Below are 23326 nucleotides of genomic sequence, written 5' to 3'. Positions count from 1 at the left end.
CACACACACACACACACACACACACACACACACACACACACACACACACACACACACACACACACAGGGCCACTGACAGCTTTGGCCGGGCCCATACCAGGACAAAGTAATCTGAAAGGGGACCCCAAACCAATACATCCCTGGGCCTGGGACAACTTACCCCTTTGTCCCTTCCTGGCAGCTTCCCTGAACACACACAAACACACACGCACGCACGCGCGCACGCACGCGCACACGCGCACACCGCGCACACGCACACACACACACACGCACAGACACACACACACACACACACACACACACACACACACACACACACACACACACACACACACACACACACACACACACACACACACACACACACACACACAGGCAGTCCCGTTTATTTGTGGCCCCGAGAGTGTCAAATCCACCATCTGGGCCGCCTACTATAATTACATGCTTCTCAATGAGAGCCACAGCTACACTGTACACTAGTGTTTCTCAACGGGGGTGGCACAGCCCGCCGGGGGGAGTTGGGCAGTTATAAAGGGGCGTTGAGAAGGATAGAGCTGAGAGGGGGGGTGGGGGTGCTTAGTTGCCATTGGGGGGCATTAGTCCATTTAATATTTTAATACTAAGGGGGGCGTTGTCAGTCTTACGAGGAGGTCAAGGGGGCGTTGCGAGGCTTGTGATAAGACCAAGGGGGCGCTTGTTAAAAAAAGCTTGAGAACCACTGCTGTCCACTGTGCTGTAATTGCTGCAACACAACACTGTGCCTGATCGGCTATGGAGCTGATCTGCCTTTTCATTTAGACAAGCGGCGGCGCTTTGGCTAAACTGCACTGACCCCTGAATTGACAAGAGCAGAGGGCACTAAACTCTTTCAACTCTTATATATTTAAAACTAAAAGGTCATATAAGCATTAGGCGGCAGCACCTTAATTTAACGGTAAGGGTAAGTGGTATTGGTCAACGACACATGCACGCACGCACGCATACTCAAACACACACACACACACACACACACACACACACACACACACACACACACACACACACACACACACACACACACACACACACACACACACACACACACACACGCACACACACACACACACTTTTGAATATTTTTTGGGCAGACTGAGCTAAACCACAGGGGACGCCGCTGACGAGTGGAGGGCACTGAGAGGAGGGCACTCAGCTCTAATATCTGAGGTCACACACTCTCAAGACAGCCCCTTAATTTAACTATAAGAATACACACACACACAGACACACATGCACGCACACACACACACAGACACACACGCACATACAGACACACCCATCCACACACACACACACACACACACACACACACACACACACACACACACACACACACACACACACACACACACACACACACACACACACACACACACACACACACACACACACACACACACACACACACACACACACGCTCTTGTTGGTGCTCCTGCTTAACCACACTGACCCCCCCTGTTGGAGTGGAGTGCACTCATTCCAAACATCTAGGGTCACGTATCCTGACATGCCACCATAACAGGAGAACCTTGTAGTGTGAAATAGAACACTCTTTGCCAAAAAAACAAGGGCTAATGAATGCCTTGGCTGACTCCAGCACTGTTGCTGTGCTGTGTAGTCAATACAATAGTATTGCTTTCATTTCTGCTGTTAAATGTAATTACCCGAACATTACATTGCACAATTGATTCAGTTTGCCAACAAAGAGGGCAATAAAAGGATTACACGCCTAGAAATAGAAACCAACAGTAGGCTATAGTTTACTGGACCCTGTACAGAATGTGGGTGAGGAGAAGACCATTAATTTTTCCCCTCAGTGTCTAAAAGTACTGTAAAGAACCTAAGTAAAGGAAGGATGAATCACTGCACACTGGTATTCTTTGCTGGTTAGTTTATTCGGTGAACAGCGCGCTTCGCTGTTGCTTCATCAGGTTCACAGAGTGAACGGCGAAACACGTTGCTCACCGAATAAACTATCAGCAAAGAAGACCAGTGTGCGGTGATTCATCGTTCCTTTAATTCGATTACTTTTACTGCACATTACCAGCACCTGGACAGTGGTTGTGTACAGAGACTCTGCTTTAACTACTATAAAGAACCTGTTTTTAAGAACCTGTTTTTTTTAAATGGTGCCAACAAACTCTGGCTGTAAAAGGCTTTTCTACACTTGGAGACCCCTTATCTTATCTCATCCACCACCCGCTCAGCCAGGTGAGTGAGGTGAGGACATCTGTACACAACTCTAGGCCCCTTCAAGGAACCGGACAAAAACACTAGAGCACTCAGACGCTTCACACGTTGAAGTTGATTCACTAGATGCAGACGTTTAGACGCCACAAGAAATGGTGGGCCCCTGAAAGAAAACAAATATGGACCCCACCTCAACTTCTCTCTGACAAGCCCCACCTCTACAGTAATTGTCAGCCTTCAGTTAAAGGAACAGTCCACCCTTTTTTGATTTTCACATATTTGCAGTATTTGCCAGCATTATTCATGAAGGTGCATATAATTTTCATCTATGTGTTTCCATTTCCTAGTTTAACAGTATAGCCAAATTAAGCGTAGCAATAGTAGTTATAATAAATGTAGTTATAAAGTACTTTAAAATGAATGTAAAATTCACCAGCTTGCGAAACAGCTACTTAATCCTGTCCTGTGATCATTTGTGGCATGATGCTAATGTCTCCATTAGCTTCCAGTGATTATGCTAAGCTATGCTAACAATTCTGATCCAATAAATAAAATGTACTGAAAAAACTGAGAAGAAAATGATATGCACATTCATGAATAATGCTTGGAAATACTGTAAATATGTGGAAATCAAACAAGGGTGGACTGTTCCTTTAATGTTTAGGTTGCCAGTTTGATTCCTGACACTGTCAGTTTAACCGACATTCTCCCCCATCCTCCTCCTCCATAATAATAATACTTGTATTTGTATAGCACTGTATCATACAAGGCATGCAACTCAAAGTGCTTAACAAATGGGAAACAAACATCAATGATTAAAGATGGATTTAAAAGGAGAAGTAGAGAGGAGAGACAGAAACAAGAGAGAATAGCAAGAAGACAAAAGAAGAAGACATAGATAGAGATTGTAGAGTCATAACGTCCACATAGGTTTGGCCCAGGATTGTTCTTTCCATGATACCTGTGCATAGGGCCCCCCGACCCCCCGACATCCCCCCACTGATCCCTTGTGGTGCCAGTTAGGCGGCCGCCTTGCACAGGTGAATGCAATTTCAGTGTGTACAGTGCAGTGGTGTACATGACAATAGGAGTTTCCTAATGGGTCTCCCGTGATATTTCAAGCTTGACCTGGAAAGTATCAATCATGGTACAGTCAAGACAACATGCTACAAAGTAGAGGACTTGAGCTTACCTTAGCTGGTCCAGACCCTAGTGATAGACTCTAAGGGGTGGGGAACCTTTTTCATTTGAGGGGCCACTTCAAATTCATCCGAGGGCCGTAAGTCCTCAGAGGGCCGTACTATGAACACAAAACAGGATTTCCCCCTGCACCTTTGGCAAATATTGAAGACAGCCACCTTTAAAACAGTCCCCCCCTTCTTTAGGTCCCCTGAATGTAACTTACATGTAATTCTATTGTAAATGTATTTTCTAAGATTCCTTCACAAACCACCCTGGAGACATAGGTTCCCCACCCCTGCTCTAAGGCATGTTGTGTGAGTGTGTGTACTCTATTTAATGTACTTAATGCGCTGATGGACATAAAAAAAACCTAAAAAAAAACCCTACACTACACTGACCTTACTTGGCATCTGCTCTTACAGTAACGTTCTGTAAATTTCCTGTGCACTTTGTATCCGCAAGCGATGTATCCTATGATTTTGTCCTCGATTGTAGGCCTGCTTGATATTGGGAAATATCAATATCACAATATTTTCATTCAATATTGATATCACGATATTTGCAAACGATATTTTAAAGAACCTCCCCCCCCCCCCAAAAAAAAAGCCTTTGGGGAGTCTCTATCTGACAGACAGACAAACAGACCGACAGACAGATAGACAGATAGACAGATAGATAGATAGATAGATAGATAGATAGATAGATAGATAGATAGATAGATAGATAGATAGATAGATAGATAGATAGATAGATAGATAGACAGACAGACAGACAGACAGACAGACAGACAGACAGACAGACAGACAGACAGACAGACAGACAGATAATAATAATAATAATAATAATAATAATAATAATAACAATACTACTACTACTACTACTACTAATAATAATAATAATAATAACAATTGTATATGTATAGAACTGTGTCATACAAGGCATGTAACTCAAAGTGCTTAACAAATGGGATAAAACATAATTGTTAGAGATGGATTTAAAAGGAGAGATATAGAGGAGAGGCAGAAATAGCAGGAAGGCAGAGGAAGAAGAGATAGATAGAGATTGTAGAGTCATAAGGTCAACGTAGGTTAGGACCAGGATTCTTAGATGCGTAAGGTCTATAGTGGCTGGGCCTAGCATAAATCATAGATAGTCACACAGTGATTGGGCGCTCAGGTGCGGCCCCTGGTGGCATCAGGGGTGAGGAAAAACTCCCTTTCGCTTGAATCATAGTTTGTAGGGGGAAAAAAAGCTCAGTGAGGTCTGAGAAAAAAACCCTATAGTCAGGAAGAAACCTCAGGCAGAGACCAGCGGCCACCTAGGGGAGCCCCCTGCCAGGGCTGGTTGTGAGCAGTAGGGACGCTGCGGCAGCTGGGACACTATGACGCCTTAGATAGATAGATGTTGCGCTGGAGAAAAGTATCTGCCAAATGTAAAGTAATGTAATGTACAGTAATGTAATGTAATGTAATGTAAATTTGTAATGTAACCTAACCTTGTCCCGGAGCTGAGGGAAGATCTGTAGGCTCCACTCTAGCAGCTCCTGTGCCATGCTGTTCTTCAGGGCCTCGTAGTCCTCTCCTCGGCGACCCAGCCTCGTCTCCTTCCACTCCTCAAACCACTCGTACCGCGCCATGGTCAGCAGCGTCATGCACGACTTCCCTTCAGGACAGGAAGGAGAATACGCTCTATAAGGCAAGCGGCATACTGTATCATACACGACTTCCCTTCAGGACAGGAAGGAATACGCTGTATAAGGCAAGCGGCATACTGTATCATACACGACTTGGAAGGAGAACACGCTGTATAAGCGGCATACTGTATCATACACGACTTGGAAGGAGAACACGCTGTATAAGCGGCATACTGTATCATACACGACTTGGAAGGAGAACACGCTGTATAAGCGGCATACTGTATCATACACGACTTCCCTTCAGGACAGGAAGGAATACGCTGTATAAGGCAAGCGGCATACTGTATCGCCTGCTACCATGGCAGCTGACAGCTTTAGCTGGGCCCAGGACAAAGGACATGTATTGGCCCACCCAATACATTCAATGTAATGAGGACCCAATTATGGGCCCCCCATCTCCCTGGGCCTGGGACAACGGACCCCTTTGTCCCCCCTTGTCGGCTTCCCTGCCTGCTACATCAGAAAAACACACATCTATAATACACACACACAGGCACTCCCTCCGACTCTGTGACACGCATACAGAAACACATAGAATTTCAACTCATGAGGGAATTGAATGGTTCTCTTGACTAAGCTTACTGACAGTGTTGTTGTTTTAAATTTGAGCAATTCTGCAATTTGAAGACATTTGCAAATTCAAAACGAGGCAAACAAAACATATCAAGCTTGACTAAAAAGAAGCTCTCATAAGCCATCCATCAGTGTTGGGTTGAGATGACTCGAGTGCTGGAATGGAGAAGGGAAGGTTTTGCTTAAGAGAGAGGGAGAGAAACCGAGAGAAAAGAGAGAGTCTTTGCTCGAAACGGGAGAAATTCTTGATCAATGCTCCTTGATCACAGCCTGATCAAACAGAGAATTTAATTGCAGAGTCTGCAGCATTCCTGTTGAAAGGCTGTCCGTGTCCGATTCCTCATTTTAACAGCCAATGAGGACTCCGAGTGCTCTGTTCTATTGCTACTGAAGAAAGAAATGTAGATATTTGCTGAACTGATACAGTATTAGGAAAATATGCCTGGATATAAAAAACCAAAACCAACACACACGCACGCACGCACGCACGCACGCACGCACGCACGCACGCACGCACGCACGCACGCGCGCGCGCGCGCGCGCGCACGCACACGCACACGCACACGCACACGCACACGCACACGCACACGCACACACACACACACACACACACACACACACACACACACACAAAACCTTTTGTACGGGTCATGGAGGGACACAATGCATTCATTTTCTTCAACGATTAATGTGAACATTTCTAACATGGATAACACCCTCCATTTCATATAAAACCTTTTAGGACTACTTAATACGCACGTGCCACTTTTCTCGTTTGCAGCAATACACCATACTGACATAAAATTCATGAACATTTAGACGAAATTTCTGAATACTGCATTGAATATCATATTTGGACTATTGTGGCAGAAAAATACGAGGATACAGTATGCATGACTGAATAAGTGGATGCTGCAGTGCCCAGGCCTGGTTGGCTGGAGTAGTTTATGTCTTTGTCTGAGCCAGACGGCTAGGCTCGCATTTGTAAAGCCAAGGCTATTTCTAAGTGCACTCTCAAGATGGGAGAGACCCTAAGCATCCGGAGAAGCGATTTGCTAAAGTGGAGGAAAGTGTGTGTGCACTCTGAAAAGAAAAAAACATCTCAAGTTCTCAAGTTCAGTCACGTGACAGTGAAGTATAGTATATATTATTATTATTATTATTTTTGTTATTATTATTATTATTATTATTATTATTAATAATAATAATAATAATAATACTTTCGTTTTATATAGCGCCTTTCAAAACACCCAAGGACGCTTCACAGAGTGTTGTGTTGGAGAGTGTGAGTGTGTGCGCGCGTCAGTGTGTGAGCATGTGTGTGAATGCGTGAAAGTGCTTGTGGAACTAGCAGCCATAAGCCTCCAGGAAGAGATGTGTCTTAAGGTGTTGCTTAAACATGGCCAGTGAAGGGGCATTTTGGATGTGGTCGGGCAGATTGTTCCAAAGAATGGGAGCAGCAACATGGAAGGCTCTGTCACTGGTGGCCTTGAGCCTGGCACGAGGGACGATCAGCTGGCCCTTGGAAGAGGACCGCAGGGATCTTGAGGGGTCATAGGGGTGAAGGAGGTCACTGAGGTAGTGGGGTGCCAGACCATGGAGGGACTTGAAGGTTAGGAGGAGGACTTTGTAGGTTATCCGTGACTTGATGGGGAGCCAGTGAAGCTGCTTGAGTATGGGGGTGATGTGCTGCCAGGGTCTAGTGCCTGTTATGATCCTGGCAGCAGAGTTCTGGACATATTGCAGTCTGTCTAGGGCCTTGTTGGGTAGACCAAGCAGGATGGCATTACAATAGTCCAGACGGGAGGAGATGAAGGAGTGAGTGAGCGTCTCCGTAACTGTCTTAGAGAGTGAAGGCCGGAGTCTGGAGATGTTTCGGAGATGATAGAATGGGTATAGAACATGTACGTATAACAACAACTACTACAACACTACAAGAAGAAGAAGAAGAGAAAGACGAAGATGAAGACAAAGACGAAGATGAAGACGAAGAACTGGAGGAGAGACATGAAAAAAGATGGACGAGAAGAATAGGAGGTGGAGGAGGAAGATGATGAAGAAGAAGATGATGAAGACGATGATGATGAGGAAGATGAGGAAAATAGAACATAAAAGCAGGAAATATAATACAAAAATAGTGAAGTGGGACCAAAGACCTTAAAAGTTACCTGAATTGTGCAGTTATCATTTGTCATCATTTCTCGCCTCTGAATCATCCCCCACCCCCAACAATCTCTCTTCCAACCCTCTCTTCAGACAGACATGCTCTTCAGACAGGCAACACCCCAGGTCACGGTCACGCTGTACTTTTTCATCGTCTGCATCCAGACAGGGCATGCTGTCAGCCAGGGCTGAAATGGGGGGGAAATAGGGCCCGGGCACTTTTGGATTAAAGCCCCCCCCACCCCCACCCCATAACTAGCGCCGCAGAACTGACTCACTGGTGGGCCCCACACCCTTGTGGGCTCCTATTTTCAGAAATATATATACTGCACATATATATATATATTTTCTGAAAATAGGGGCCCACAAGGGTTCGGGGCCCACCAGGAAATGCCCGCTATGCCAGAGGGCCAGTTCAGCCCTGATGTCAGCAAAAAGAGGTTCTCCATAAGTACTGCACTGCACCTGGGTGACGGATGCTGGCCGTAGGGTCCTTAGCGGATGGGAAGGTGATGAACATCATGGGGATGTTGCCGAGGACTTCATCTCTGCCTAGAGAACTGTAACGCTCCATTCTGACAAGACATAATACTAAAAGCGTCTCAGTGACACCAATTACACATAACAAAGAAACATTATAACAAACGTTATTTATGTATTTCAAATGTTAAATATGCACAACACTGTCTTTCCTTACAACCTGGCACACAAATGTGAAAACAAACAAATAATAATATTGAGTACAGAGTCCAGGGACTACAGATGAACATTAGCCTCATGGCTATAATCTAGCTCAATTGTATGTTGTGCACTGTCCCTGTAAAATAAACAATAAATTAAATGAATCGAGAACACTAAATAGATTCATGTTTCATGAAGAAAATGTCGACTATTTACTGTCTATGTGAAGCCAAAAAAAATCAATAATTGTTTTACAGTGCCAATATAAAGTGAAGCAAAATATCAACCAAACTGACTGTATCTGGGTTGTGTTGGATGGATTGGGTTTTATTGTTCTTCTAAACCAATAGAAGCTACATAGCTATGCATGTTTGTAAAACTCAGAATAGACTGCAACAATGGGTTTGAAATGGTTGAGGTTGGTGAATCTGATTGCAAACAGAATTATTTTCTAAGTATACCCAGCCATTTGCGACTGACAATCAAGCAGAGGGATGTTGCGATATCACATGAGGGCCTGATGAAGGTCTAAGGACCGAAAGCTTGCAAGTCAAGGGAAGCGTCTTTTGCACAAAAATAGACCTGAAGTGTGCGGAGTGTCTCCTTCTTAGACAGACATTTCTACTGAATCCTGCACCTTTTAAACAGATGAGCGGTGGCCTATCACAACTTTAGCGATATCACAAGTGAAATAATTGCCATAGGTCTCTTACAACTGGTCCAGGTCGTTGTCTTTGTACATCCAGAAGCTGGTGGGGACGATACCCAGCTCCTCCTGGGTTCCCTCCAGACCCACAAACACCAGGAAGGAGCCCATGCCATGCTGCACCATACTCAGCAGCTTCCCCATCTCTGTTACATGACGCCAAGGCAGACAGACAGTAGCCTGATTAATTATCAACTCAATTTATCAATTTAACAGAGAGAGAGAGAGAGCGAGAGAGAGAGAGAGAGAGAGAGAGAGAGAGAGAGAGAGAGAGAGAGAGAGAGAGAGAGAGGATGAATATACTCGTCTTATGCTAACTACATAATCAGGCTACAGAAATACAGTGTATCAAGTCTCAATGTGGTGGCAACATTCAGCAATCTGACTATCATTGACTTTCAAATCTCTTCGAGACTTGGCCTGACTAGACCAAGAGCATAACAATTAAAACATTTCCAAAAAGCTGTTTACTTTCCCGACAAAGTGGGAGGAGTCCCCTTTTTTCCCGGAGCTCAGAAACGACATTTGTATTGCGCTCCTGGCCTGACTAGAAGCAACGCTGAAGGTGTTGCGTCACTAGGAAGGCGCGGCCTGGCTAGATAGACAGTCAGGGGCATTGGCAGATTTCTGGTTGCAATGTATTCAATAGATTCCTCCACTCCACACCCCCCCCCCATCCATATAACTCATTGAAGCATCAAAGGGGGAGGCTGGCTGGCTCTGGCTGGTATATCTATCTCATTGTTAATTCAGCACCACGGGGCCACACTTCAGAATGCTTCTGAATCACAGAGAGACTGCGAGCTCTGTGTTAGTGTGCTGGTGGTGTGGTGTGGTGTGGTGCTACTTACTATACTGTAGGGATTTGAATACCGGCACAGAAAACGAGGACAGAAAAACACACACAGGCACGCACACACACACGCTTATGCGCACACATGCGCACACGCACGAACGCACGCACGCATGCACGCACGCACGCACGCACGCACACACACACACGCGTGCACACACACCACATACACAGAAAAACACTTGCCTGGCTTGGCTTGCACATCTGAGGGCAGAAACTTCTGGAAGGTGTTAAATATGCCTGCGTCGGAGATGACGACGGGGGCCAGTATCTCCACTTCCTCTTGCCCTCTCCTCACCGTCAAGCCTGAAAAGCACTCAAGGTCACACACACTGAAGCATCCCCCTCAACCGTATCCTAGCAACAGGAAGAAAATCTGAAAAGTTAACAACACAAAAAAAAAATGCTTACATTTTTTTTTTAATAACAGCAGACATTCTCTTTGTATGTTTTACAAAAAGCATAGTAGCACCTTGCTATTATTGGAATATACTGTACATGGGTCAATAAAAAGAGACAAGCAAAAAGCCCTTCAGGTTTGTCCCACCATAGGCAGAGCCCTCTTTGTTGAGCAGGATGCGTTGAACAGGAGCCCTGACCAGCACGTTGCCTCCTGCTCGCTGAATAACGGGGATGATGTGGAAAGCAAATTCACTGGCGCCCCCGTGTGGGTAGTAGGCGCCTCGCTTGTAGTGGTGCAGCAGCAGCGCATTGATGAGGAAGCTGGAATCTTTTGGCGGCACACCTGCGAATCGTCACCATAGAAACAGAACAGTCAGAGATGTTCGGCGAGACGAACCAGCTACTGGCACGTCCAATGAACACATGAATAAACAAGGCAGGAGAGAGAGAGAGGGAGAAGAGAGAGAGAGAGAGAGAGAGAGGGAGAAGCGCTCAGACCTCCCCTGGTAATAAATTAACAGTGAGCCAGCTCTTCAGTGGGCCTACAATCCTAATCACAAACACAGCATTATCCCCAAGAGGCTCCAGGGCAATTTATTTTATTAAAGAGGTTCATGGAGGTAGCCAAATCAATATACCATCTCGCCATCTTTACTGCTGTGGGGTAATAGTCAAGCTCTCTAATAGTGTTTAGCACCAGCCGTATAGTATAAACAATGCCAATCAGTAATGTATGGCCTTGTATGGGGTGAGGTCTTAAGAGAATTCACAGCGAGCTAAGCCACACATGATGTTACCAGGGCTGGATTAAGATGGTCTGGGGCCCCTAGGCTACAGGTTGCTGTGGGCCCCCCTGGAATGCAAATTTAGCAACAAATTTACATAGACAGTGTCATAATTATGAGCTACAGTAGGAATGAAGGATAACTGTAATCAACATGACCGATGCCTTTTTCAATTTGGCAGCTCATCACAATTCTGTAATTTGTCAGTTTTGGCCAATCAAGGGGCCCCTGGCAGGTGGGGGGCCCTAGGCTGCAGCCATATCTAGCCTGTGCATTAATCCGGCCCTGGACGTTACTCACCGCTACTCTGTACATCGAAAAAAACATACAGCCTTGAACACAGCCTTGGGAGCGCAGTCCTTACCAATGTTCTACATCTCTTTCTGTTCAGATGTCGTGATGCATTTGGTGAATACATCCTCAAGTCACAGCGTGTAGGCACTAGGCAGCCTCAAGGTCAGCAAATGAGTCTCTGGGTAATTGTGTCCCAGGTCATTAAGTACATTTATGCTCTGGCTGGCGTCTGTGTGCCTTTCTGTCAGTCTATCCTGGCCCTGAGTTATGACTAATAACCATAGACAAGGTGATGATATGACCTGATTTATGGACACAGCCCACCATTTTGATGGTCGGTGAAATACTCATGAAATATTGTTTGTGTTAACATGACTTAAATAGCAAGGAATTTCCCTAGTTCAAAATAAAATCACATTTAATCTCTATCTGAGGTCTAGTCTTCCAACAGAAGAGGTACATTGAGAATCATAATGTACCATAGAAAAGGTACAACAGAGCCCTCCATTTTGATGGTCGGTGAAATGCTCATGAAATATTTTTGGTGTTAACATGATTTAAATAGCAAGGAATTTCCCAAGTTCAAAATAAAAAAACACATATAACCTCTATCTGAGGTCTGGTCACAGTCTCAGAGGCACAGTCTTCCAATTAAAAGAGGGACCCTGAGAATCATAATGCACCATAGAAAAGGTACAACACAAAAGGTATGCTGAGAGTCATACCATAGCATTGCAGAGGTACGCAGAGAGCCATGGTCACACTGTGCCACTGCCATAGTCTAGAAATGCTACACTGAGTCACAAGTCACATCATACCGTCGAAGAGGTACGCTAAGAGTCAGACTGTACTGCACTGGTGAGAAGGCAAGCTGAAAGTCATTTGTGGAGTATCCTTGCACACCTCCTTTGGCCAGATGCGTAGGAGGGTAATCCTTGGGTCACCACCAACGTTAGAGAAAAGAAAGCTCCCACACACATCGTCCACATTTGCAGCCTTTAGTAGCAAGGTTTCGTTTCTACTGACCTGAAAGTCATACCATATCATAAAAAAGAAGTATAGGCCTATTGAGAATCCTAGTCAGGGCCGCTGACAGCTTTGGCTGTGCCCGGGACAAAGACATCTGAAAGGGCTCCAAACCCAATACGTACAATGTAATGAGGATCCAATTCTGGGTCCCCTCCCTCCTAGGGCCCGGGACAAGAGACGCCTTTGTCAGCTTCCCTGATTCTAGTCATAGCGTACCATAGAAGACGTAGGCTGAGAGGGCGTGCAGGTGATAATAAAATAAGTATAGGCCTATGGAGAATCCTTCTGTAGTCATATTACCGTACCATAGAAGAGGTAGGCTGAGAGGGTGTGCAGGTCCCTACTGATAAACACAATACTGTACCATAGAAGAGGTAGGCTGAGAGGGGGCGTGCAGGTCCCTATTGAGAATCCTAGTCATATTACCGTACCATAGAAGAGGTAGGCTGAGAGGGCATGCAGGTCCCTACTGATAAACACAATACTGTACCATAGAAGAGGTAGGCTGAGAGGGCGTGCAGGTCCTTGTTGCTGGTGAGGCTGGCCATGAGGCTGGAGTGGCTGGTGGCGGAGAGGCGGAATATGGGGGAGAGGAGTCCCAGCAGGCCGCTGCGGACCACCAGACGGACCACCCACAGCGGCAGCATCTTCAGGCAGGCCAGCAGGGGCGTGTGGCGGGCACACAGCTGCGGAGGGAGATAGGGGTGTAAATAAATAATAAACGAAATGTATTTATTGATATATCGCGATATAATCTGACGATTGAATCTAATCACATCGTATCGTGGGGCATTCTTAAAGGAATAGGTTGGTATTTTGCAATTGGGGCCTTAATTATGGTGTATCATACACTGTGCTACACTGTGTGTATCGAAAATAATAGAATCGCTGGCCCCTGCCCAATGCCCTAGCTCCATAACATAATAGAAGTGTAAAAGTAATTGAAAAAAAAAACGAATCGAATCGTATTGTATTGTATCGTGGGGCATTCTTAAGTATCGAAAATAATTAGAGATGCACCGGATCCGGTTCCGGTTCCGGATCCGGCAGGGTTTTTCACAGGATCCGGGTCCGACAGGATCTTAAGCAGTGGATCCGGTATCTGGCATGTTACCTAAAAATCAGGGTCTGGTGCATCTCTAGCCTAGGCTTTTCAGTCAGTCTTTCACAACCCCAATCACTGCATGGAGTGAAAGCCCCTTGGAAGCGGCCGTTGCAGGCAGTGTGGCAATAAGCCAATGAGTCAAAAAAAATAGTTTGAGCCAACGTAATAAAAAGGGCCCACGTTTGCGAGTACCCTATATGTTTCAACCCTTTTGTAGGATCCGGTATCCGGTTCCGGATCCGGCAGGATCTTAAGCAGTAGATCCGGTATTCGGCAGGATCCTACAAATCAGGATCCGGTGCATCTCTAAAAATAATCGAATCACATCGCATCGCATCAAATATTAAGATATCGATATTGAATCGCATCGTCATGGAGGCTGTGATTTACACCCCTAGAGGGAGACAGACACAGGGCGAAGCGACGGCACTTGATGAGTCACAGGAGATTGATGAGGAAGAGACGGTTCATAAGGAGTTTCTTCCAGAAGCCATATGATGTACATACTGTAAGTCCAAAAAAAGGAGGGAAAAAGCAGAGGCAGTCTGAGCATGCCCTGATGAAGGCCAATATGGCCGCAACGTGTAGGCACATGTGTTTTAAAACAGATTTTCCATGTTAAATTAAAGGCTTTTTAATATTTTTCTCAAATCTCAGACTGTCTCTACTTTTTCCCTCCTTTTTTGGACTTACACCTCACCCAGTACAGATGAGCACCTGAGCAACATTGTTTACACAGTGTGCTGAGCGCTTCAATCCCATTAGTGTCTTTCCATACGATGTAAGTTTCTAAGCTGTTATCCTATGGCAGCCATGCCCCTTGTGAGACACTAGGAGAGAATAGAGAACAGGGAGAATAGATGAAGTTCAATGGAAAGTCACGCTCAGTTCCGACATTTTTTTTGTTTTTTTTGGGGAGCTTTTCAAGCCTTTATTGTTTTTTTCACGAGAGGATAGTTGAGGCCAGACAGGAAGCGAGTTGGGAGAGAGAGATGGGGAGGAAGGGTCGGCAAAGGGCCCCGGCCGGAATCGAACCCGGATCGGCCACGTAGTAGACGAGTGCCCTATTGTTAGGCCACGGTAAGGCCTCGGAGACCATACTTGATCCCGGTTTGTTGCATTGGTGACATGTGATATGATTCATCCTCACAGCCATATTGAGCATTTTGTTTGAGGTATAGGGGGGATGAGTAGGGAAATGGCCTCCACCTCAAATAAATAATGGTCAAAATCAACCCCCTTCCAAAAACAGACGTCCCACCTCCCATTCCTTGTGACATCTCAACACTGAATTTGGAAATTACTTGATTTTACAGCTGAACTACTGTTCCGCTAGAAGGGGGACAACCATGGGGGTGCATGCTGCAGTGTTGGTGGCAAGGTGCACAGGGAGAGAAGCATAATTCTTGCCAGTATTTTTCACCAGTTACTGTAAGTGAAAGCCCATTGGGAAACTCCAACTCCCATTGTCATTGTGACACAGCACTCCACAGCACACAAGTGAACACAAGTGAACACTGCACACTGCACACAACGAAATTGCATTTATGCCTCACCCGTACAAGGGGGCAGCCCTCAGTGGCGCCCCATGGGGAGCAGTGCGGTGGGACGGTACCATGCTCAGGGTACCTCAGTCATGGAGGAGGATGGGGGAGAGCACTGGTTGATTACTCCCCCAACCAACCTGGCGGGTCGGGAGTTGAACCGGCAACCTCTGGGATGCAAGTCTGACGCCCTAACCGCTCACCTGTATGTGTTAAAACAGGGTTTCCCAAACTGGGGTGCGTGCACCCCTGGGGGTGCGTGGCCTGCTACAAGAAGGTGCGCAAGCTAAATTGGGCAATGATGGATATGTGTGTTTTTATACAGCATTAATGAACATGAAGCAGTTTTTACTTGTATGGTGAATTGTATGCTGGAAGAAACATCAGTTCAATTTGGAAATGAGGATTCCCCAAATGACTCTGCATAATCTGCGATTATATGTGCAGTGAAGCCATACTTAAGTGGCCATCAGCACATCAAAACATCCCCTTAGGGGGTGCGCGCCGCGAATGACACTGAAATGTACAAGGGGGTGTGCAAGGAAAAAAGTTTGGGAACCGCCAAATGTGTCTGCGGATTTATCACATACACGTGCATACATGCAAACGCACACATGCACACACAGGCATGTCGTACGCATGCGTACTACGCACACACATACACGCTCACTCACACGAAAACATGCGCGTGCACACACACAGACAAGAAAAAAAGAATTCACGACTGATCTAATTAGGCTAGGCTCAATGCTGCAACTCAAATTAAAACGTGTTGTTCCACAGCGTTTTGGGAAGCACAGCTTACTGATATTAGAGATGTGTCGTTCACGAACGAGCCGGTTCTTTTGAACGGCTCCCTGAAGTGAACGATGGGAACACAGCTGGGGGAGCCACTCGACCGTTATTTCATTCATTTTTCATTAATTTTACAGTAAGCACGTGACCTCGACCAGAGTAATTAAATTTGGGAAAAAACACAATTGTTTGCCTTGAAGAGTGGCAAAAACAGTCTTTTGAAGCAGGAGAATAATCAGTTGTTGTTTGGACAAAATTACCTTGAGGTGGAGTCAAAATATTACATTCTAAACACTGAATTAATAATTAAAAAAGAGCCAAAAGAGCCAAGTTTTTGAACGGCTCTTTGAAAGGAACGAGCCACTAAGATCCGGATCCCGTCAAAGAGCCATAAATCCCATCTCTAACTCATATACACTGGCACATGTGCCACCCTTATCTTCAACCATCTGTTCCCAGCAGAAATGAACTGAACTTCACATCTGTGCTGCACTGTCTACGCTTTACATCGAACTCAATGTTCTAAACACTTTTTTTCTTTATCTATGGCCTCTCATGTAACAGTAGCGGCTTTTATCAGCGCTCTGGGGGGATGATGCTGACGCACATGCTATGTCTGAAATCTTGGCTCGTTCAATACACGACGAGGCTTGGAGAAAACACACCACATGCTTATGCACGTAGGCAACTGTAGGGGGAGGAGTATTGCTTTCTTGTTTTGAGAAGAGATGTGAGCCCTCCTGACTACAAATGGTATTGATCGGGGGGAAAATTAACGCTATCGTTTCTCTCTATGCAATATCATTAATCTAGACAAGGATCCTATGCTTATTGTACCATGTTGTGCACCAGTCACACAGTATACAGTACAGTACAGTACTGTGTACATATTAAAGACCCACTGCACTTGATAGTGATCGCCTAAAGAGGTTGTTTGACGTGTGGCTGGCAACTAGCCCATGGATGGTCCATGATAAAAGGCACAGCCCTCAGACATGATGATTTAAAAAAAAAAGCTTTTGTAGGAGCGTGCTGGTGTTTTGCTGTTTGACATGCTTAAGGCTTTCACACTCCACTACACAATAACACACGAGCATTTTGTAGTTTTTGGGTAGTGTACTCTAGTTTGAAGTTAAGTACAGAAACATGGCCCAGCTCTTCCAAACTTCTCCAGAGTGGTTAGTAGTCCACAGAGGACAGCAAAGCGAAATCCAAACTGCATTTCACCCTATTGCAAGTTAATGAGCCAGATAAATGATTTTTCGAAACAGAATTTTAAGCTCGAAGAAACTATCAAGTGTTGCTTGACTTAAATGGACTGGAAATTTTTGGCACCCTTTCTGAAGTGATAAAAAAAATCTTTATTTACACCTAATTTATCTATTATGGCGCATCAGTGCTTCCCACCACATTAATTTGACCCCTTTCTCGTTGATGATACCTCCTCCTGAAGTGATATCAAGCACTAACTACAGCACATCTATCTCTATATTGTAGTGCTTTGACACATTCACCTCCAAAATTGCCCCTTTTTCTGTTGATAATTATCCCTTTCTTACACCTAATCCATCTATGTAATCAGGGCCGGATTAATGCACAGGCTTGATATGACTGCAGGGGGCCCCCAATTGGACAAAATGGGATCAAATATTGTAGAATTGTGACATGATGCCGAGTTGAAAAATTAGTCGCTGTTAAGGTTTTCGATCTTGTAAATACTCCTTCCTGGTGCGGAATAATGATGCCGTTTACCTAACTTTATGGCAGAATTTGTCTTCTGCGGGGGCCTACAGCAACCAATAGCCTAGGGCCCCCCTACCATCTTAATTCGGCCTTGTATGTTTTACAGGGATTTGATGTTTCAACTCACATTGAAATCCTCCCTTTTTATTCTGTTTACTCTTCCTCTCCTGTTGTTAAGTAAACAGTAAAAATGCAGTGTTAATATAACACTTGGGGAGTCAATTTTACATCTTCTAAAATCTAAAAGATTGTATTAACTCGGTCCCAGACAAAGTGCTCCCCAAGTGTTGAATGAATACTGCATTTTTCCAGCTTGTACTGAACAGCGATTTAGCGCTTCAAGCCCATTAAAATGAAACCCCCTTTCTTTGTTCTATTGATAACACTCAATCCCCTTCGAGGGAGCTGTACCGCAGCATGCTAAGCCCCCCACACTTGGGCTTGCATGCCCATGGGGACCCCGGTTCGAGTCCGGACAGGGTCATTTCCCAACCCTGCCCCCATCTCTCTGCACACTCACTTCCTGTCGTACCTTCACTGTCCTATCCGAAATAAAGGCCCAAAAAGCCCATGAAAATATCTTTAAAAAAACAAACAAAAACAAACCACTCAATCCTCCCCTTCTGTACTGCACTGAGCACTTTCATCAGTCGCATCAAGTCATCCACGGGTCAAAAACATGTAAAAACTGACAATTTTTTTCTATTTTTCTGTATTTGGTCCCAGAGTGTACTCTCCACATGTTGTTGAACCAACACTGCATTTCTACCTCCGCCAAGGAGGTTATATTTTTTCGGTCGCATTGTTTTGTCTGTCTGTCTGTTTGTTTGTTTGTCTGTCTGTTTCTCTGTCAGCAGGATAATTCAAAAACAAATGAACGGATTTGGATGGAAGTTTGTGGAGTTGTTAGAAACGACCCAAGGAACAAGTCATTCATTTTCTGGCTGTGATTCGAATCACGAACCAGAACCAGGATTTTGAAAAAAGATTCTTCACCATTTCTAGCCTAGAAATCTAGACGCCCCGAGTGACTGCAAATTGGTTTGTGGACAGGGCAATTTTTGACATTCCAGATTCTAACTCCTCTAATATAAAAAGATGGCAGAGAAAGACTTACAATTAAAATAGGGTGTAACATAGTGAAATGTTCTATCAAACAGCTTCCTTTGCGGAAACAGGGTGCATGTCTAGTTTTGTACTATAGTGTCATGCATTTTCTATAGGTTGAAAAAGCATGTTCTCAAAATATTTGAATAGCAAGAATTCACACATAGGTGATAGGACCTCTGAACAGCCATTTGCAATAATAAATTGCAAAAGTCAAAAATGGTGGATACACCGTTTTTGCAAATTAACTGTTCAAATGTTGAATCAACACTGCATTTTTTTGTACTATAGTGTGTAGTACTGACAGAGAGGAAAGAAGAATGTATTGTTGCGACACCGGCGCCGTCCGCCATTCTTTCCTCTCTGCCGTTGGCGTCCTTGACTACTAAAATCAAAATGGCGGACGGCGCCGGTGTCGTAACAATACAGGCCAATGGAACTTTCTGCTCTCTTCTTCTTTCCTCTCTGGTACTGAGCACCTTCATCAGCCTCAGGAGCTCGTCCACAGCCTGGGTGTCCTGGGGGAAGTGGCTCCTCAGGCACTGGTGCATCTGGGTCTTCCCCGCCTGCAGCCGGTACTCCCTGCGGCCCGCCCCCTGGCCGATCAGCACCGTGTCGAAGTGCTGCTCCAGCGGGGAGAACTGCAGCTGGCCCTCAGTCAGCTGGTCCAGAGCCACACGCAACAGGCTGGTCTCATGCAGCTGGCCCAGGTAGTGGATGCCTGTGGAGGGAGGGAGGGAGAGAGAGAGGGGGGGAGAGAGAGAGAGAGAGAGAGAGAGAGAGAGAGAGAGAGAGAGAGAGAGAGAGAGAGAGAGAGAGAGAGAGACAGACAGAAAAGCCTCGGATGAGATGAATACATAGAGATGAAAAACGTTATAAAATAATGATGTGAAAAATGAATAAATAACATATAGATTAGAGAAATAAATGAAATAATGGTCTGAGAGAGAGAGAGAGAGAGAGAGAGAGAGAGAGAGAGAGAGAGAGAGAGAGAGAGAGAGAGAGAGAAGAAGAAGAAGAGGAAGAGGAAGAAGAAGAAGAAGAAGAACGAACAACAACAACAACAACAACAACAACAACAACAACAACAACAACAACAACAACAACAACAACGAATGAGAGTGCGACTGAGTTTGTGTGTGTGTGGACTGAAGCCACATGAGAAACACAGTGCTTGCTTGCGAAGCCCCTTTGCACCAAGGCTGTGGCAGTGAATGTCTTTCCATTATATTCAAATTCAATTCCACATACAGTGAGTGCCATGTATACAGTACGCCACCATTACTATAGTGCCTCCATCACCACTCGACATGCACTCTAGTGCATTACGCAATCATCTATGGGCCTGCTTTAACCCTTTGATGCCTAAAGCAGTGTTTCCCAACCAGGGGTACGTGTACCAATAGGGGTACGCGAGCACACTGCAGGGGGTACTTGTAATGTAATGTAATGTAATTTTATCAAATACATGTAGCTCAGTTACATTGGGATAGAGAAAGCGGTATAGAACTTGACTTAGAGGGTACTCATTGCACAACGAAAAGGCTTGGGGGTACACAAGACAAGAAAGGTTGGGAAACACTGGCCTAAAGCACCTGCAAAAACGCCTCCTGAATGCCTAAGCCCTTGTTGGGAAAGCTGCCCTCGGCCTATAAAAACCTAAATACCTCAGCCTCTGATGCACATGAAAACATGAAACATGATTGCATTTAAACCCTAAGACCCTCTTGCATTAGAATGTGTTCATTCAGCTGTAACATACCCACATTTTTATTAAAAAAGCTAAAATCTCAAGAGCCTGAATGCAGCGTATATGTCGCTCCAGGCACAGAAGGTCAAACAACATATACGAGTCATCAGGCTAAAATGGGTTAAAGGAGAAACCTAACCCTCTCCTCATACCACTTCTTTTAATGTTAGGATATTATGTAATTACTGTATCTGTTGCATTATATAACACTTGGAAGACGGGGCAATTCTTCTATCTGCATTTTGAGGCTCCTTCTGATGTCGCACGTTGGTTGGTTTTCTGCCAAACGGGCAGCCTGCAGCAGCCTTGCATAAATTTGTCTTGGGTGTCCTGAATCCTTCTATACGCTCTTGTGCACCGCTGTAGCAGGGAAGTAAGAAGAAGTGGGTCTGCTGTGAATTTGGTGGTGACGACTTGACAGTATGCATGGCACCAGGGGATTTAGGAAAGTATGAAAAACGTTTAGTCTGACAACAACAGTGACATTGTAAATGGTCCCTTGTGCACAAATGACACTGTACCTATAAATTATGTAGCGTGATTCTGGAGTGTTCAAAAATATGCTTGGTGCGGTGCATAAACTGCATCTACATAAACTGTGTGAAATAAATGCTCTCAAGTCATTTAACAGGTGGATACAATCTCCTCAGAGGTGGATGAACTCCTTGCAAAGGCAGACTTTCCATTAGGCAAACCTAGGCAATTGCCAAGGGCCCGGACAAAAGGTGTCCTCCATAGGGGCCCCAACTGTCACACCACTTGTGGTAAACACACAAAAGTAGGCTTAATTGGTCAGTTATGTAAAGTAATCGAAGGTAACTACAGCATATAGTATGAGATTAAAATTTGCCTGTTGTGGCGATCTTAAGGCTCGTGCACACCTAGCGAATCCAACCAGACTTTCCAACTACCACTAGTCAGTTGTCTGTCTGCTCCTTTCGGTCTTGATCGGACACAGTTTTCTTACCGAACACACAGGCCCGACCTCACCCGCTGTGGAGGGATTTTGTTATCAACCCAACTGAACATCCTGAAAGTCTCCCGACGGAAACCCATGAGCACCAACCCTGAGTCAAATCTGTCCCAACTGTCCCCAATGCTCGACAATTAGCCAACCACTGGGTTGGTATGGAGGCCCCATTACAAGGACCAGGGCTACTGTAGCTTGGAAAAATGCTGTATTTTTGGTTGCCACTAGACAGGTTGTCCTAGTTTGCTGGGCTATGCAGACTGCTGAGTAGCAGCCATTTGAGGATACACTTGCTGCTGGGATTTCATTTCATTCCCATGGGCGTGAGAGACAAGCCCAGTAGGAGCATGATGTGATATTCAATATGCGGATTGGACTGTTGCCCTGCATAGCATAGAGGCCTCTCCTCAATCGATATGGCTGAGTGTGTGTATTGTTGTCTCTGTGCTTTCAGTATGTACTACTCGTGCAACGCTCATCTAGCTTTCTCTGTGGTGAGGTGTATCGTCTTCCACTCATCTAACTCAGATCTCTGTTTCTGAGTCTTACACCACATCAAATTTATCGCCCTGGTTTTTACCCATACCGAAACCAAACTCAAAGCCCTGCTTCTGGAATTGCCAACATCAAAGCCCCACTTTCTGGTCTCAAAGCCTTGGTTCTTGTCTTATGTAACGGAAGCTAACTAGCAGAGTTGGCGTGGAACGTTGGTAAACCTCCCTCCGAAAGCCTCATACAGTGTTGATGCCGTTGGGCTGGGGGACTGGTCTTTTAGTCCAGCGGTATCGTACTGTGCCTCCCATTTCCGAACCGATGTAGTTGACGAGGTCGCACGTTCGCGCCCTGAGGGGGACGAACAGGTGCAAGATGACCTCCATCACACTTACTGACATCAAACTCAGAGACTCTGGTTCGCGCTTTAACCACATCAAATTCAAAGATTCAGATTTTTGCTTTATCCAAATCAAACACAAAAATAGTTTGAAGGAAAGATTCACGGACGTTGACCACACTCATGTCACACATATACATGACAACATTGATCCATAGCAACACTCCATTTTAATTTCTCTTTGACTGCACAGATGGGGGAAATGTAAATCGTCTAATAGGCTATTACAAAGGCAGCAGTCATATTTTGGGGTTTTCTGACCTCTTTTTGACAAGTTTTTTCCTTACCCACATCAAGCCCATGGCTAATGGGATTATATTCCAAGAACCTGGCTCAGTGGAAAACCAGGTTAAGTTTACCTTAAAGGTGCACTGTGTAAGATTTTTAGTTGTTTATTTCCAGAATTCATGCTACCCATTCACTGTTACCTTTTTCATGAATACTTACCACCACCATCAAATTTTAAGTATTTATTATAACTAGGAAAATTGCACTTTTCATACATGAAAAGGGAGATCTTCTCCATGGTCCGCCATTTTGAATTTCCAGAAATAGACATTTTTAGCTGCAAAAATAACTGCACTTGGGCCATACAAGAAGATATTAGTTTATTACTTTGTAAACTTTCATGAAAAGATCATATTTGGCAATAGGCAACCCAGTTTCTATGAGCAGCATAGTTGCAGTACCTTTTTTTGACCATTTCCTGCACAGTGCACCTTTTAAGGTAAATCATCTGATAGAAGACCCAAGGGCCAAATTGTAGATAGCGGAAATGAGGCTGAGGGCCAAACCAATCGTCCACCCGTACATGTATGGCCACAGACGCT

The 23326-nt window shown here is 44.9% G+C and overlaps 1 protein-coding gene across 1 annotated transcript in view; it reads right to left on the bottom strand.

Moving 5' to 3' along the window:
• Window positions 1–23326, bottom strand: part of LOC134463164 (all-trans-retinol 13,14-reductase-like) — a 32218-nt gene that overhangs the window by 4742 nt on the left and 4150 nt on the right. Inside the window, exons 3-9 of the mRNA XM_063216399.1 lie at window positions 19364–19605; window positions 13081–13276; window positions 10628–10825; window positions 10267–10386; window positions 9235–9373; window positions 8306–8415; window positions 4904–5070 (exon numbers count right to left, since the gene is read on the bottom strand). Of these exons, the coding sequence (XP_063072469.1) occupies window positions 4904–5070; window positions 8306–8415; window positions 9235–9373; window positions 10267–10386; window positions 10628–10825; window positions 13081–13276; window positions 19364–19605 (1172 nt within the window). The remainder of the gene's footprint in view (window positions 1–4903; window positions 5071–8305; window positions 8416–9234; window positions 9374–10266; window positions 10387–10627; window positions 10826–13080; window positions 13277–19363; window positions 19606–23326) is intronic.

The sequence above is a fragment of the Engraulis encrasicolus genome, chromosome 2, assembly GCF_034702125.1.
Source record: "Engraulis encrasicolus isolate BLACKSEA-1 chromosome 2, IST_EnEncr_1.0, whole genome shotgun sequence".
NCBI lineage: Eukaryota > Metazoa > Chordata > Actinopteri > Clupeiformes > Engraulidae > Engraulis > Engraulis encrasicolus.
The sequence above is the reverse complement of the archived record's forward strand: the minus strand, read 5'-3'. Positions and strand labels throughout refer to the sequence as shown.